Source organism: Ornithorhynchus anatinus, chromosome 5, assembly GCF_004115215.2.
Source record: "Ornithorhynchus anatinus isolate Pmale09 chromosome 5, mOrnAna1.pri.v4, whole genome shotgun sequence".
Lineage (NCBI taxonomy): Eukaryota > Metazoa > Chordata > Mammalia > Monotremata > Ornithorhynchidae > Ornithorhynchus > Ornithorhynchus anatinus.
The window spans coordinates 49,165,181-49,182,433 of record NC_041732.1 but is presented as its reverse complement, the minus strand read 5'-3'; the positions used below and the strand labels follow the sequence as shown (position 1 = coordinate 49,182,433).

The window sequence follows — 17,253 nt, the reverse complement described above, 5'->3', positions numbered from 1 at the left end:
AAGTGCATGGGTGGATACACGCTAACAGCTTATGACCCACACGGGACTGATGATAAACGTGTGTGGGTGTGTGAGTGTGTATACGTACAGATATCTCCTTACACGGAGCTATACAAATCTAAACAAAGTTGCAAAAAATTTGTAAAATACACACGTGCTTTGTCAGCCTCCCCGCTGCATATACTGCATTACCTGGATTTGACATTTATAAATAAGTACATATTAAAAATTATACATATATGATTTGAAAGGCGCCCTATTAGAGACCACAAATTTAAGCTCTTTTTGAGTTTTACTGGCGTCTGTTATTTTGCCAGGCACTGTACTAAGCACTGGGGCAGATTCAAATTAATTGGGTTGGGCCCAGGCCATGGCCCACATGGGACTCAGTCTTAATCTCCATTTTACAGATCAGGCAACTGAAATTCATTCAGTCGTATTTATTGAGCGCTTACTGGGTGCAGAGCACTGTACTAAACGCTTCTATAGAGAAGCTATGTGACCTGCCCAACATCATAGCGCAGACAAGAGCCTGCATTAGACCCCAGATCCTTTGGACTCCCAAACCCATGCTCCATCCACTTGGCCATGATGCTTCTCTATTTAGGGATTCTGTTATTGCATAGATAAGTAAGAAACTATAAAATGCTTATTAAAGCACACTATCACAAATTGTAAGTTTTTCATTTAAGAAAATCTTTATGATTTGATGTATTCCTGATTTAATGTCTTTAAATTTGTTCATTATCTAGTAACTTCTGCTCTAGCAGATCAATCAGTGGTATTTATTGAGCGCTATGTACCAAGCACTTGGGAGAGTCCAACAGAGAGTTGGCAGATACGTTCCTTGCCCACGATGAACCCTGAGTCTAGAGAACACATTTCATTAGACATTTTGGATATAACCTGGTAGAAGAAACAGGAAAAGTTCTTCCCGTGACACAAGTCTGATCTTTTACCCCGCAATCCGCAAGATAGCGTAGGCAGATTCTGGGTAGGAAGAAACCGCTGTGCTCATGTGTGTGAAGCTGATCAAGGTATAACCCTTCCCAACCTCTGCCTCAGCTTTACTACAGTGTACTTTTGGTTCCTTTGAGTTTTCCCAATTTTACAGCACTGATTGAAAATAACAATTAACGGCAAAGGGTGTAAAGCATTCTGCTAGTAGTGAACATAATAATTCAGAAATCTGCACCAAAAACATTAGTCAGGATGACATCTTCAAACTAGCTACCCCCAACCATTAATTCTCTTTGAATTAATGGTTACCAATCAATCAATTAATAGTATGGCATTGAGGGCTTACTGTGTGCAGAACACTGTACTAAGTGCTTGGGAGAGCACAATACAACAGAGTAGGTAGACAGGTTCCCTGACCACATCGAGCTTAGAGCCCAGGAGACGAAACTAATAATAATGTTGGTATTTGTTAAGCGCTTACTATGTGCAGAGTACTGTTCTAAGCGCTGAGGGAGATACAGGGTCATCAGGATGTCCCACGTGAGGCTCACAGTCTTAATCTCCATTTTACAGATGAGGTAACAGGCACAGAGGAGTGAAGTGACTTGCCCACAGTCACAAATGCTGACAAATGGCAGAGCTGGCATTCGAACCCATGACCTCTGACTCCCAAGCCCTTGCTCTTTCCACTGAGCCACGCTGCTTACGATTGTCCCCTACTAAGAGGTTCTTGGTGAGCAAAACTCTCCCCCGGTAGCGGGAATGATTATGTGCCATTTTATTCAACATACCTCTCAGTTTTTCCCCAACACTGCCATTCCAAGGACTTTCCTTCAGGAGATTTGCAGAGCGTGAATAGATGTCTGTGGCATGGGGCAGCAAGAGCTGAAGATGTTTGTGTAGCAGTGCCACGCTGCTAGAATTCTATAAGAAAGATATGATGCTCAATGAATGGAATTTTGAAAGATCTGAGTTGCAAAAATCTCATGCCATTCAGGATTCAACAAGTGGTGTGGAGAAGGCTTTTGCGAATACCATGAACTGGCCCCCCGAAACACACACGGATGGATCTTGGAACAAATTAAGCCAAAGTGGTTTCGGGAAGGCCAAATGGCTCGACTTAGATGAGGATATTTCGGACGCGTAATCCGAAGGACTAATTCTCTGGAGAGGACACTAACGCCGGGAAAAGTCCAGGGAAAACGTGGAAGAGGCAGACCAGCAGCTAGACGGCCACAGACCATCACAACGATAACGGGAGAACCGCTAGCAGGGTCACGGACTATGGTAGGAGACAGGACGTTCTGGAGAAAACAGATCCGCAGATTCGCTGCGAATCGGAAACGACTCGACGGCACTTGATCGTAATAATAATCACGCCCGCCGGAGCTAACGCTAGTAATCTTTTCAAAAGACAAAGAGTCGGGTACCTCGCTAACACTGTTGATATGGCAATATGCCAGCAGTTGCTTCTGCAGAGAACACAGCAGTTCATGAAGATGAGCGGGCTGGCTGTTTTCAGACGATGACGTCCCAAGTAAAAATTTATCACTGTTTTTTTCCAATTCACCAAATGCTTGATCCTAGTCAGATGAATGAAGAAAAAAAAATCAACGTTTGCGAAATTTTGCATTTCAATCAGTGGTATTTATTGTCCACTTACTGTGTGCGTATTGGGAGAGTACATAACATCAGAGTTGGTAGACAAGGCTGCTGCCCTAAAGGTGCTTTCAGGCTGGTGGATTGTAACTAGATTCTAAACCAGACATTTCCTCAACATTCATTCATTCATTAGTATTTATTGAGCACTTACTATGTGCAGAGCACTGTACTAAGCGCTTGGAATATACAAATAGGCAACAGAGACAGTCTCTGCCCTTTGACGGGCTTACAGTCTAATCGGGGGAGACAGATGGACAAAAACAATAGCGATAAACAGAATCGAGGGGATGAACATCTCATTAAAACAACAGCAGATAAATAGAATCAAGGTGATGTACATCTCATTAACAAAATAAATAGGGTAATGAAAATATATACAGTTGAGCGGACGAGTACAGTGCTGAGGGGAGGGGAAGGGAGAGGAGAAGGAGCAGAGGGAAAGGGGAGAGAAGAGGGTTTAACTGCGGAGAGGTGAAGGGGGGTAGAGGGGGAGCAGAGGGAAAAGGGGAGCTCAGTCTGGGAAGACCTCTTGGAGGAAGTGAGCTTTAAGTAGGGTTTTGAAGAAGGGAAGAGAATCAGTTTGGCGGAGGTGAGGAGGGAGGGCGTTCCGGGACCGCGGGAGGACGCGGCCCAGGGGTCGACGGCGGGATAGGCAAGAACGGGGGACGGTGAGGAGGTGGGCGGCAGAGGAGTGGAGCGTGCGGGGTAGGCGGTGGAAGGAGAGAAGGGAGGAGAGGTAGGAGAGGGCAAGGTGATGGACAGCCTTGAGGCTTAGAGTGAGAAGTTTCTGTGAGTTTTGTGAAGTTTAGAGCGAGCAGCTTCTCAACATACGAAAAGCAGTGTCTCCTAGTGGAAAGTGTTCGTGCCTGGAGTAGAAGGACTTGGTCTCTAACCCGGGATCTCCCAACTGCTTGCTGTCGTTTAACTTCTCTACGCCTCGGTTTCCTCTCCTGGGTATTAAATATCTGTTCTCCCTCCTACTCAGACTGTGATCCCCATGCGGGACGGGGACTGTGTCCGACCTAATTAGCTGGTTCCTATCCCTGCGCTTAGAAGAGTGTTTGACGCATAGTTAAGGGCTGAACAAAATCCATAAAAAAAGATAAAAATCCACCACTGAGAAAATGCCACTCAGAGCTGGATCGAAAAGACGCCACCAGGGACATCGGCATCTTCAAGAAGAAAGGTGAAAGACTGCAGCAATGATCAAGGTAACTCACTGCCCTCCGCCGCCAATAAGTAACCCTGGATTTGCCATTAAAGGATAACATAGGCTGAACATTCCTGAAGTCACGATGTGGCTTCTGGCAGGGTGGCGTAATGACCATCGTCTTTGCTGCGCATCAGATACCGGAAAGGGCAGTGATCAATACCAGTTTTTAGACATGGTTTTTATAGCCCGCATGAAAAGAGCCTCATCCTTTCCTGCCCTGCGCACCACCATAGCTGGAAAGACACGAGCAGTCGCAGCAGAAAACCGGGAAGGCTCTGGGGGCTGCTGCAGCTGGGCAGAGAAGTCTGGGATTCGGTAGGTCATGGGTTCTAATCCTGGCTCTGTCATACGTCTGCTGTGTGACCTTGGGCAGGTTTCTTCGCTTCTCTGTGCCTCCGTGACCTCATCTGTAAAATGGGGACTGAGACTGTGAGCCCCACGTGGGACAGGGACTGTGTCCAAGCCAATTTGCTTGTTCCTAACCATGCGCTCAGAACAGTGTTTGACACACAGTTAAGGGCTTAACAAATTCCGTAAAAAAGAAAAAAAATCCACCACTGAGAAAGTGCCACTCAGAGCTGGATCTCAAAGATGCCAGCAGCGCCATTAGCATCTTCAAGAACCCAGCGCTTAGAACAGTGCTGGGCACATAAGTGCTACCAAATACCACAAATTACTATTATTATTATGCATCTGTGTAAGCTGAAATCAGACCCACGACGAGTCCAAAATTCTGACTCACCCAAGGACACATGGCAGACATGTGGTGGAGCCAGGATTATTATTACTATTATTATTATGGTATTTGTTAAGCACTTTCTATGTGCCAAACACTGTCCTAAGCACTGGAGTAATAATAATAATAATAATAATAATAACAATAATAACAATAATGGCATTTGTTAAGCACTTATTATGTGCCAAGCACTGTTCTAAGCGCTGGAGTAGACATAAGGTAAGCAGGTTGTCCCACGTGGGGCTCACAGTCTTCATCCCCATTTTAATAACAATAATAATAATAATAATAATATTGGTATTTGTTAAGCGCTTACTATGTGGAGAGCACTGTTCTAAGCGCTGGGGTAGACACAGGGGAATCAGGTTGTCCCACGTGGGGCTCACAGTCTTAATCCCCGTTTTACAGATGAGGTCACTGAGGCATAGAGAAGCTAAGTGATGTGCCCAAAGTCACACCGCTGGCCAGGGGTGGAGCCGGGATTAGAACCCACGACCTCTGACTCCCAAGCCCGGGCTCTTTCCACTGAGCCACGCTGCTTTTCGATACAGACACAGGGTAATCGGGTTGTCGCACGTGGGGTTCACGGTCTTAATCCCCCTTCTACAGATGAGGTAACTGAGACACAGAGGAGCCAAGGGGCTTGCCCAAGGTCACACAGCAGACAAGTGGCAGAGACACGTCCTCTGCCTCCCAGGCCCGTGCCGTTTCCGCTAAGCCCCTCTGCTTCTACGGTGTCCTAGAGGCACAACCCCAGGGAAAGATGCAAATCGTTATAAACTGCTCCGCTGAATCGGCCAGGCATTAAGGGCTGATGTTAAGTCTTAAAAAAAAACCAAGGTGTATCAGCCTGCACCAGGGAAGCCACACCCACACCCCAAAACTCGTACGGGCAACGCAGAGGCGAACGCTATCACGGAAAGGCAGTCCCACTGACCGTCAGCACGGTGATTGAGCAGAAAGTCGAACGCAGAAGCCAGTACGTTCTTTGGGACGCTCTCAAAAAGAGCGTGACAGCAGAGTGACACCAGGCTCCGGGGATCCGGGCTGGATCACCTTAATCCTGCCACGCTGGGTGGGACAGCGTGGGGAGAATGAATGAAAACGGGACGCTCGACCGACTGCCGCCGAGCGAGCTCAACGTGGGAAACCCGAAAGCGAGGAACAGAAACGAAACACTCTAAGGACACAGAGGATCTGAAAGCCTGGAGCCGACCGCTGAGGATAGATGATTCTGGCACCCTGCTGTCGACGAAGGAGACAAAGGCAGGAAAGCTTCGTGACGAACCAGAGACGTGACGGCAAAAGTGAAAACGGCATCGGGCACTGTGATCCTCCAACGTCACGGCCAGAGACGGGCTTTCAGTGCCCACCGTGCCAGCTGGGTCTCATAGCGGCACGTTGGGCTTTTCAGTCACACCTACGCTCGTAGTCACCGTCGGTGGCGACTTCTTCGAGTCTCAAGCACAATTATCAATCGATAGTATTTACTGAGCCCTGATACGTGCAGAGCACTAGCTCGGGAAAGTACAATACAGCAGAGTTGATAGATGTGATCCCAGCCCACAAGGGAAGGCAGTGTGGCTCAGCAGCAAGAGCCCGGCTTGGGAGTCAGAGGTGGTGGGTTCTGATCTTGCCAACTGTCAGCTGTGTGACTCTGGGCAAGTCACTTCACTTCTCTGTGCCCTCAGTTCCCTCATCTGTAAAACGGGGACTAGGACTGTGAGCCGCACGGGGGACAACCTACCCCGGCACTTCGAAGAGTGCTTGGCATATAGCGAGTGCTTAAGAAATACCATCGTTATTAATATAGATTATGGGTAGGGGAAATAATGAAGTATAAGAATATTTACATAAGTACTGGGGGGGGGGGGGGGCTGAGGTGAGTGTCAAAGCGCTAAAGGGGGACCCGGCCGAGTACACCGTCGATGCAGAGCGGAGGGCGGACGGGGGAAAGAAAGGGCTTAGTCTGGGAAGGATTCTTAGAAGGGATGTGACTTTAGAAGGGTTTGGAAGGCGGGGAGAGTGGTGGATTGTCGGATGAGAAGGTGCGGGGAGTCGCAGGCCCGAGGAAGGACACGGGCAAAGGATCGGTGAAGGGATAGACGAGATGGAGGTGCACAGAGTCGGTTGGTGTGAGAGGAGCAGAGCGTGTCGGCTGCGCTGCAGTAGATCGGCGAGGGTAGGGAGGAGGGAGAGAACCGACCGATCGCCTCGGAGTCGAGGGTAACGAGATTCTGTTTGATGCGGAGGTGGACGGGCAACCACTGTAGGTTTCTGAGGAGTGGGGGGATGTTCAGAAAAAATGATCTGAGCAGCAGAGGAAAGAATGAACTAAAGAGGAGATATGATACGGTGAGGTAAGGGAGGAGGCTGATACAGCAACGATGACTGCTCGGATCAGCGGGTAGAAGTCTGGATGGAGAGGAAAGGGCGGATCCTAGGGATGTTGTGAAGGTAAAACCGTCAGGACTTGGTGATAGATTGATTCATTCATTCAATAACATTTATCGAGCGCTTACTATGTGCAGAGCACTGTACTGAGCGCTTGGAATGGACAATTCAGCAACAGATAGAGACAATCCCTGCTCAACGACGGGCTCACAGTCTGATCGGGGGAGACAGACGGACAAAAACAAGACAACTTAATCGCGATAAATAGAATCAAGGGGATGTACGCCTCACTAACAAAATTAATAGGGTAATCAAAATATAGACAAAGGAGCACAGTGCTGAGGGGAGGGGAAGGGAGAGGGGGAGGAGCAGAGGGAAAGGGGGGAAAGGGGGCTTAGCTGAGGGGAGGTGAAGGGGGGGGACAGAGAGGCAGCAGAGGGAGCAGAGGGAAAAGGGGAAGCTCAGTCTGGAAGGCCTCTGGGAAGACAGATTGAGTATGTGGGTTGAATGAGAGGGAGGAGTTGAGGATAATGCCAAGATAAGAGTCTTCTGAAACAGGGAGGATGGTGGTGCTGTCTACAGTGAAATGAAAGGCAGGGGGAGGATGTTATTTGGGTGGGAAGTTGAGGAGTTCTATTCTGAACACGTTTGAGGTATCTAGAGGAGGTGCTTAAAGTTTCAGCTTAACTTAGTCTGTGAGCCTCACGTGGGATATGGACCGCGTCCAACCTGATAAACTTCTACCTCCCGCAAAAGCACAGAACAGTGCCTGACATACAGTAAGTGCTTTACAAATACCATAAAAAAGGAAAGAAAAAGCTTACAGCTATACATATATATATATATATATATGCATTTATACGTGCATATATATATATGCACGTAGGCACATATATAACTATACTCCTTCGTTCCCTCCTACATTTTAATCAAATTTTAAATTCATAATTATTTTTATTTCTATTACTTAGCAGTTAATGGTAAAAGACTTTTCTTGCAAACGATACTTCAGAAAGTGAATAGTTTGGTCCACGACCTGTGTTTACTCAAATATTTTTGGATTGATCTCATTTACCCCTCCATATTCTTCTCCTTCCCCTCCGCCCCCATTCTCATCTCTTCATTCTTCCATTTTATTCGCTATGCTACGAACAATGACTCACATCGCTGCATATCATCTACTTCAAAAACTAACATCTTCCAGGAAGTTTATCCTGCCACGGTCCACTAAGCAACCCTAAATATAAGTCTCTTCGTCCTCAATCCAAACTAGGACTAGAAGAAAAAATCCTCATCAACTCAGATCGAGAGTGATTCTTGTAGTATGACTGTCTTGTCCTACGTAAACTCCTTCTGAGAAGGACCCACAGATAGATCAAACTCTCTAGACTGTGAGTTTTTATTCTGGGCAGGGGACGTGTCTTATTTTGTTGTATTGTCCTCTCCCAAGCACTTAGTGCGGCGCTCTGCACACGCTAAGCGCTCAATAAATACGACTGACTGAACGTGGGCCACGGGCTCCCTGTAGACAGCTGGAAAGTACGTGCACGATCGACAGTGGATATGGCCTGCCCTGGGGAGAGCCCATCTCTGTTCTATTTTTTAAATGGTACCTGTTTAGCGTTATGTGCCAAGCACTGTATTAAACACTGGGACATACACAGGAAAATCAGTTTACTGCTGCCCACAGGGCCTCCGAGCCCATCTCCTGCCTGGTTCTTTATTGCTTGGCAGGGTCCCCTTCCCCCATCTATATCCCCTTTTGCTACCACGAAGCACACCCGGCCAATCTTGGGGAATCCCTTTCATTACGGGGAGGAGTGAGAAAGACTAGAGAGAAGAGAGACGAGATAACTAGGAAAGAGGACAAAGAAAGAGAGCACCGATGATGCGGCGGTGAGTAGGGAAGTTATAAAGGGGAAGAAAGAGCACCAAGGGGAGTGAGAGGCTGAGTCGGGAGGAGGAACAAAAAGAGACGTGGGGCTGCGAGGCGATTTCAAGTGCCAAAGAGGAGAGGGACGAAGGACTATAAAAAGGAAAGAAAAGAGAAAGACGAGCACTTTTGCTACGCATCTTCCATGAAGGAATGGGAACTCTACCCTTTTCCACTTGATATCCTGCTAGATCTGAGAATAGAACTGGCCTAGCCCCAGCCAGCCCTACGTAAAGCCGCTGCTAACCAATTCCAACTCTATTACAGTGGACTCTCCCAAACACTTAGGACAGTGCCCTGCACCCAGTAAGTACTCAAAATACAACCGACTGACTGATTGATACTGGCAGGGGGTGAAGGGAAGCGTGGACAGGGAGATAATTACAGGAAGAGAGGAAAAGCAAAAGGGACAGAGTGAAATTATTCTACCTTTCTATCCCTTGCAGAGTATGGGAAAAATATAGCTTCTCAACAGAATATAAGTGGCATAAGTGAGGCATTAATTACAGTAATAAAAACTACAATATCTAATAAAGGTCTATAGATACCATTATTTGTCCACTTACTAGGAAGGAGTCCCAGGATGCCAGATCACTTAAAAGAAAGCTTTACACAGTTTCGCTCCCCATGGCCTGACTTGAATATATATTTACTTTGCCGGGAAGACAATTCCGCATCCTGTATAGGTAGGTGACCTCTCTGCTCTACGGAAATGTTTTTTGCTGATTTTTAAAGGCAGCATTAAGAAAAATGAAAAGATGAAAACTGATCTTTAGTAGTTTTGTTCAAAGCAAGCTAAGAGCAACTCACTGTGTAAAATCCCAGATTTCTTAGAAGAGTCTTCATTAAAATTTCTGCCAAATGAGTATCGGGATGACTGCTTGGCGGGCCGTAGGGTTGGTCAGACAGCGTTCCGTAGCTAATACAAGTTGAGGACGCTTCAGGAGCATCGGAGGGTGAACTATAACCAAGTAGGGAGGCTACATGTGTATGATCCTGTAAGCTTGTCAGAATAATATCCAACTGCATTCTCTAAGGAAACACAAAACACTTTTTTTTACTATCAATCAATCATCAAATAGGCCATTTTTTCTAAACACTACTGCCCATTAAGGTGGCTGCCAATTCAAAGTTGCGGGAGAAGAGAAAGGATGCTGATGGCGGAAGCCCTTCCCCTACTCCCCACCCCACCACCAACCACTGGGGACTGCCAATGTCAGCTGACGGTCAAGAAACTGGAAAACGGAGATAAGCGATGACAAAATTCAGCCCCACCAAGGATATCAGGTCACAGAAATGGGCTTTGAGGGAGACTCTAATGAGGCATGCCTCAGGAAAAACCTCTACCTACTGTGGAAAGCTTTATTTCTCCACTAGATTTGTAAGCTCCTTGAAGGCAGGGGCCACATCTACTTTTCTGTACTATCCTAAGGGCTTAGTTCAGTGCTCTGCACACAGTACGCACTCAATAAATACCATTAATTGACTGATTTGCTGAATGGATGGTTTGTTACAAAGGGTGACATTTCATCCACCAAGTGAAGAGCCTTTCCTGAGGTAGCCAGGAGCCGTTCATTGAGTAGGACAAACCAAATTTCAGGGCCCAATCCTGTCTGAACTACAAAAAAATACCCATTAGGGCTCCTCAAAATCCAACGTGAATGCGTGATTATCTGCATCTCCCATCTTTAGCTGGGGTCTCTCTCTCCCCCTCTCTCTTTTGTATCCCTTTCCTGTCTTCCCCCCAATTACTTTTAGACCACTGGCCCACACCCCATGAAACTCCCACGCCCTCTTCCATATTACACCCTAGAAAATATAGCCGCAGCATCAGGCTAAACAGCAGCTGATTTTCCAAGTCAAGCTATTATACAAACACAATGCGTTAATGCACTGGACATTGTTCTTCCAGTAACAGAATAAGGGCGATGAATTCAGACAGAGGTAAATTCAAGTCAGAGGGGGCACCTTACAACACAGATCATTCTCTAATAATTTCTTTTACAGCATCATTTAAAGCTACAAATTAGAATGCCAAATCCTGTATTATGGTAATTTGTTTGGCAGAAGACAATGAAAACAAAAGAGAATTCATGAGAACAAGCCCGGGGTCCACCATTACTAATAACGAGAAACCAAGAGAGATCCGGGAAATTGGATTTGCAGATATAATATTTCCATGGCAAGTTTTGCTTTCACTACATACTGCAGTACTGACTTTCCCTCTTTGGTCTCATAAAATCCTCTTATCTTTCCCGTTCAAGAAATATAGGGCATTAAAAGCAGATCAACAGTTTAAAAAGCACTATTCGCTTCTTACAGCTCATACTGGCTTTAGAGTTTATGGTCATTTGCTTTTTGAAAGAACATTTCCAAATATATTTCTGGGCACATTATCAGTTAAATGCCTAAGTGCCTTTGGATTCCCCGGCACACTAGAAAAAAGCTACAGACAACACTGTGCACGAACAGGAGAACGTTGTCCTCATTTCACTCTTATAATTTTAATTTACCCTTCTCGGAACAGTTCTTCTCAATTGTCACGGGTTTTGCTGCAGCTTTCTGAAGGTAGAGCCGCCCGAACAGACGTTAAAAAGAATTTTCCTTCCGCCCTTCACATTGTCACTCTCTGTGAGATTTGCTCTCTTACAAGAACCTGATTAAATGCCTTTCTACCCCAGCAAAATCACCAGAAGTCCCCACTCTTACGCATTGTTTTAAATTCTATCATCACTTTGCCCAGAAGCAACTGAGCGGGGGCTACTTCCACGACCCAGCTAATGCCATTCGTTCTAACTCCTTAAAATCTGGATCCTTCAAACGATCGCATCCTGATCACTTTTATATTCTGGAGCTCAGCCTCATCCATCCCCGGACCTCGGCCTAGCCCATCCTGCCCTTCTTACGGCTTCCTGCGTACCACACCCGGTCGTCGGAATCACGACTTTGAGCACTTACCTGTCCTTTAGATAAGCTTTCCCATCTGTCGGGTCCCTGGGGTAGAAGAGAATGCAATAATTCCATTCGCTCTCTTAGGGGAGGTAGTAACATTGTAGCTCCGACTGACAGGGTCTCGATTACAACCTGTTTATTAAATAAAAAAGGAAAATGAACAAGAACCTCTTTACGTTCAATGTCTTTTATCAAATAAATGTTACGGAGTTTATCGATTTTTTTTTTTAAGACTCGCATGATCTACTGGAATAAAATTATGTTTGTTCCCTAGAATGGGCACAGATTGAAGTTTCCACGAAACATGTGTGCCTGGCACTTAAATGAGGTGGGATGAGGAAGCGTTTCTGTAATCGAGCTGAACCTGAACCCACTGAAATTACACGGAGGATCAGAAGGGCTTAGTGATGGGAGGTAAAACATTACATAGAGTGAGATTGTGAGCGAGTACGAAATACGGGAATCAGCACGGTCTAGTGGAAAGAGTACTGTCCTGGGAGTCAGAGGACCTGCCTGCTGCGTGACCTGGGGCAAGTCGCTTTTCCTCTGTGCCTCAGTTACTTCATCTGTAAAACGGGGATTAAATCCTCCTCCTCTCAATTCAGACTGTGAGCCACGTGCGGGACAGGGACTGTGTCCAACCTGATTATCGTGAATCTATCAGCATTTAGTACAGTGCCTGGCACACAGTGAAAACTTAACAAGTACCATTAAAATTGTAGAGAATGTGTGTTATAAATGTGAATATACACTGAGTTCTGCTCAAACACCTGTTCTCCCTAAACATTTTGCACAGACCACGACAGGAGAATTAGGGAACATTCTTCCGACAACACACACACATGTGATGTTGGGAAAAATGACTGTTTTCTTGCACGTGGTACCGGACACGACTGGAGTACACCACCACAGGTTTTCTTGTGAATGCAAACCCGTACTATAAGAGAACTGGGTTGCCTGGGTGAGTGTCTCTCATAACCAAAGAAATGGAGAAGACTGGGGCACCCAAATTAGCAGCAGCGTGGCTCAGTGTAAAGAGCCTGGGCTCTTGGGTTCGAATCCCAGCTCTGCCACTTGCCAGCTGTGTGACTGTGGGCAAGTCACTTAACATCTCTGTGCCTGTTACCTCACCTGTAAAATGGGGATGAAGACTGTGAGCCTCACGTGGAACAACCTGATTACCCTGTCTCTCCCCCAGTGCTTAGAACAGTGCTCTGCACATAGTAAAAGCTTAACAAATACCAACATTATTATTATAAGGTGGTCCAAGGAATGTGGCAGGGATTTTCCTTGCTGTGAGAGTATTCCAAGCCAAAGAGATAGGCGTTCTCAAGTCTGTGTCCTCTTGGGAGTGGAGAACAACTTACAAGCAAATAACTTTCTCTGCTGCTTCCCTCTAAGGACAACACTTCAACCCCCCATCTTTCAGAATCATAGATCTTTAAGGTTTCATTCAGAGGTCTCCTAGACCTGGCCTTCAATAAGATTACATCTTAACCCCAATCCAAATGGAAGGTAATCTATCCTATTCTTAATCATCTGCAGAGGATCATACTGTACAAAATTTAAACCATTTTCCGTTCCACTTTCTAGATTTCTCTTACCATGGGAGCTGCCTGAGGGAGAGGGGCCGTGTTTAATTTCCACCTGTGTATTCTCCCCGTGCTTAGTACAGTGTTCTGTAAATGGTAAGCACTTCATACTATTATTACTAATAAGTACAATGGTATTTATTAAGAGTTTACTGTGTGCACAGCACTGTATTAAGTGCTTGAGAGAGTACGATATAACAGAAATGTTAGATACATTCTCTGCCCACAAGGTCCTTATAGACTAGAGGAATTATGCAGCTATGATGGCTTTTTTTTTTTTTAAAATTGCCAAAAAAGTGAATTCTTACCTCTTGTATTTCATCTGGGACAGAGGAATCCATCAGTCTAAAAAGTAAATTGCGAAGTGGCCCCGCTTGCCTTCCGAGAATGCTCGTAGCTACTCCTCCAGCAAGAGCAAGGGCAAGATGGTTTGACAGCAACTTGAGGCACAATTTAAGAAAATTGTGATGTTCCCTGCAATAAAATACCATACATATGCATATTTACCAACCTTTTCTGGCCATTTTTGCGGTGCCTCTTTTCTCCTAATGAAAGTTTTGCTAAATCATACCCCAGAACACAATGATAGAGTCATAAAGTAATAAAGCGGTAATGATGTTCTTTCCACTATGAAAACAAGGTTACTTAGGATTTCCTTCTGTAATTATTTCAATGTAAAATTGGAACTCTGGTTAATATAATACTCACCAAGGGATAAAACCAGTGTTCTTCATAAGTCACGTGAAACACTGCTAATTATCTATTTTTAAAGAAACTAAGAGACATTCAGTCTACTAAATTTCATTTGTAAATCATTAATATTAATTAGAAAATTTTAATTCCTTCTAAAAATGGAGCATGATATTGAGCTAAGATTTACCTACACCAAGAATAAGAAAAAGACTTCACATACAGTCAGAATGATTAAGATCTGACCTAAGGAATAGCTTCCTCTCTGATAAAGCGATGTGGAACCACCAGAAGAATGAAATCAGAGTACATACGCATAACTTTTTCATAAAAAGCTTATATTATGGAAAGGAAATGCTTGATTAGGGGCATTAAGAGTTGGTTCATATAACAGACCATAACGAGAGTCAACAAATATTGAGACCTAATTTTCTAGCAATACCTCACACAAAGCTAATATTCACATGAGTCAATAAATGGTATTTTATTAAGCACTGTGTTCACAGCACTGTACTAAGTACTTGGGAGAGTAACATACAACAGAGTTGGTAGACACTTGTTCCCAGCCTATAATGAGCTTGCATAGCATACCTTGATGAGGGGAAAGGAAGAGGAGGAATTTCACTGTTGATTTTGTCACAATATCGCTCAAGAAAGGAACGCAGATGCGAAAAAGTACTCTCTTCGAGATCTACGCAATAAGGTCGGTGCCATGCGACAACTTGCCTAGAATGAACCAGGAATCATGACAAAGCCTTAAAAACATCTTCGAAACGACAGCAACGACAATAATTCTTGGATTGGAAAAACAAAACATGGCTGTATCTATATTTAATCATTTTGTAATCACTAAGCTTAATCTTCCAAATAACTAAACCCACTCCACGGTAGCATTTTAGGGACTTCGGAAGGAGCTCTGATTCTTTCACACCGAGAGGAATTTATTGCAGCACTATAAGCACATGTGCAGTGATGTATTAAACGGTCCCTAGTTTGCTAAAAATATCAAGACTCCGTTTAATGTTTCCAAGTCACGACGAGGAATTAACCGTAGGCACTGAGAGAGGCAAACACAGCAAATACGGCTCTATTGCAAAAGCACATTTTTTTTAAAATTTCAAATACAGGCACTCATTTATTTACCTGTCCCTGGGAAGAGCAGTCCATGCCAGACTATGTGACGTTCCAGCGGAAATCTGCTGAATTGCTACTCCATCTAAACCACTTACTTTCTTTGGTTTAGTGATGGGACCCGTGGAATTCCCTTGACCACACTGCCCCATAGAATTGTTTCCCCAAGCATAAACTTCGTTATCTAAAAGAAAAATCAAATTTAGGAAAAGGGCCGCAATGAAATTGCTCTATGTTTCTGAAAACGACAGTTTAGATTTGCTCGCAAAACATTTTTACCATGAGAAAGGGCTAAACAGTGACTGTCTCCGATGGAGATATCAACGATTCTTGTAGCTGCCAATTCTTCAACAAGCTTAGGTCTTAGAGCAGTAGCTTCTGAAGAACCACAACCTAGACAAGCACCGCAGCCCCAGGCATAGACCTGAAACACAAACAAAAAAATTGAGGGCAAATAACTGACATTCAAAATGATATTTTGAAGCTGTTCCGGCAAACCCCTCTTTTAAGAGAAAGGTTACAAGTTCATTAGCCTGAAGTAAGATTGTTAAATCCCAATAGGATGCAGCCTTAAAGTTCCGAATAGAACCAGCCTGGCTTTGGAGTCAGAGGTCATGGGTTCGAATCCCAGCTCTGCCACTTGGCAGCTGTGTGACCGTGGGCAAGTCACTTAACTTCTCTGTGTCTCAGTTACCTCATCTGTAAAATGGGGATTAACTGTGAGCCTCACGTGGGACAACCCGATTACCCTGTATCTACCTCAGCACTTAGAACAGTGCTTGGCACATAGTAGGCGCTTAACAAATACCAACATTATTATTAAAATACGAATTAAGACTATAAATTAAAGTCTGTAACCCAATACAGGGGTAAGTATGCAAGAATATTTGCTATAAAAGGTAATTTAACATGCTGACCCTGAGTGTTCAAATACCAGCTTAGCTTTTCCCTTCCTTGACTGAAGACTCATATTTAATGCTATAATATTTTAACCATTTCAAATCCAAGTGGTTTCTACCAAAGAGAAATAAAATTTCATACAATAACAAAATAATACAAAAACTCCTGTTTATCTACTATACTTAGAGAGTTCAGGGATCTTGGAGAGATGAACATCCTTATTCAATTATACCCATCTCAATTATCCGAACATAAGTAAATCAGCGACATTATGATATACTCAGGTGTGCATTAAAGTTCACATCCTGGGTATGATTCCTGAACTATTTCTCTCTTAAAATACTCAATGCACTGAAAAGAATGTGACATTATTTCAGCATGGTCTCATGGCAAAAATATGGGGCTATAGGTCAGAAGACCTGGGTTTTAATCCACATTCTGCTGCTGATCTGCTCTGTGATCTGGACAAATCCCAACCTCCCAATACTTTTAGTTTCCTCATCTATAAATTGGAGGCATTTTTAATTACCCTCCATATAGAAGTTGCATATTCAGTTCTCCTAGAATATAATCATAAAAATAATATTAAGAGTATTAGTTAAATATGCTTACTAGATGTCAAGCCCTGTAGTTAGTGCTGGGGAACGTACAGGATAATCATGACCCCCATTTGGCTTACAATCTAGGTAGGAGGGAGAACAGGCAGTGAATCTGTGAGCCTGTTGGGGGCAGGGATTGTCTCTATTTGTTGCTGAACTGAGCTTCCCAAGCACTTAGTACAATGCTCTGCACACAGTAAGTGCTCAATAAATACGACTGAATGAATGAATCCCCATTCTGCAGATGAATTAAGGACCTGAAGCACCTAGAAGTTAAGTGGCTTGCCTAAGGTCACAAAGCAGATGACCCAGGTCCAAGGTCCATGCTCCTCCCACTAGGCCATGCTGCTTCTCTGGATTCATAATAATAATAATAATGTTGGTATTTGATAAGCGCTTACTACGTGCAGAGCACTGTTCTAAGCGTTGGGGTAGATACAGGGTAATCAGGTTGTCCCGCATGAGGCTCACAGTCTTAATCCCCATTTTAC

The 17,253-nt window shown here is 44.5% G+C and overlaps 1 protein-coding gene across 4 annotated transcripts in view; it reads right to left on the bottom strand.

The window, feature by feature from the left end:
* Positions 1-17,253, bottom strand: part of HERC1 (HECT and RLD domain containing E3 ubiquitin protein ligase family member 1) — a 160,039-nt gene that overhangs the window by 99,315 nt on the left and 43,471 nt on the right. For all 4 annotated transcript variants that reach the window (XM_039912031.1, XM_039912030.1, XM_029065780.2 and 1 more), the window contains exons 9-16: positions 15,543-15,687; positions 15,276-15,447; positions 14,724-14,858; positions 13,751-13,916; positions 11,857-11,982; positions 9,709-9,930; positions 2,391-2,543; positions 1,752-1,884 (exon numbers count right to left, since the gene is read on the bottom strand). In XM_039912031.1, coding sequence (XP_039767965.1) covers positions 1,752-1,884; positions 2,391-2,543; positions 9,709-9,930; positions 11,857-11,982; positions 13,751-13,916; positions 14,724-14,858; positions 15,276-15,447; positions 15,543-15,687 — 1,252 coding nt within the window. The remainder of the gene's footprint in view (positions 1-1,751; positions 1,885-2,390; positions 2,544-9,708; positions 9,931-11,856; positions 11,983-13,750; positions 13,917-14,723; positions 14,859-15,275; positions 15,448-15,542; positions 15,688-17,253) is intronic.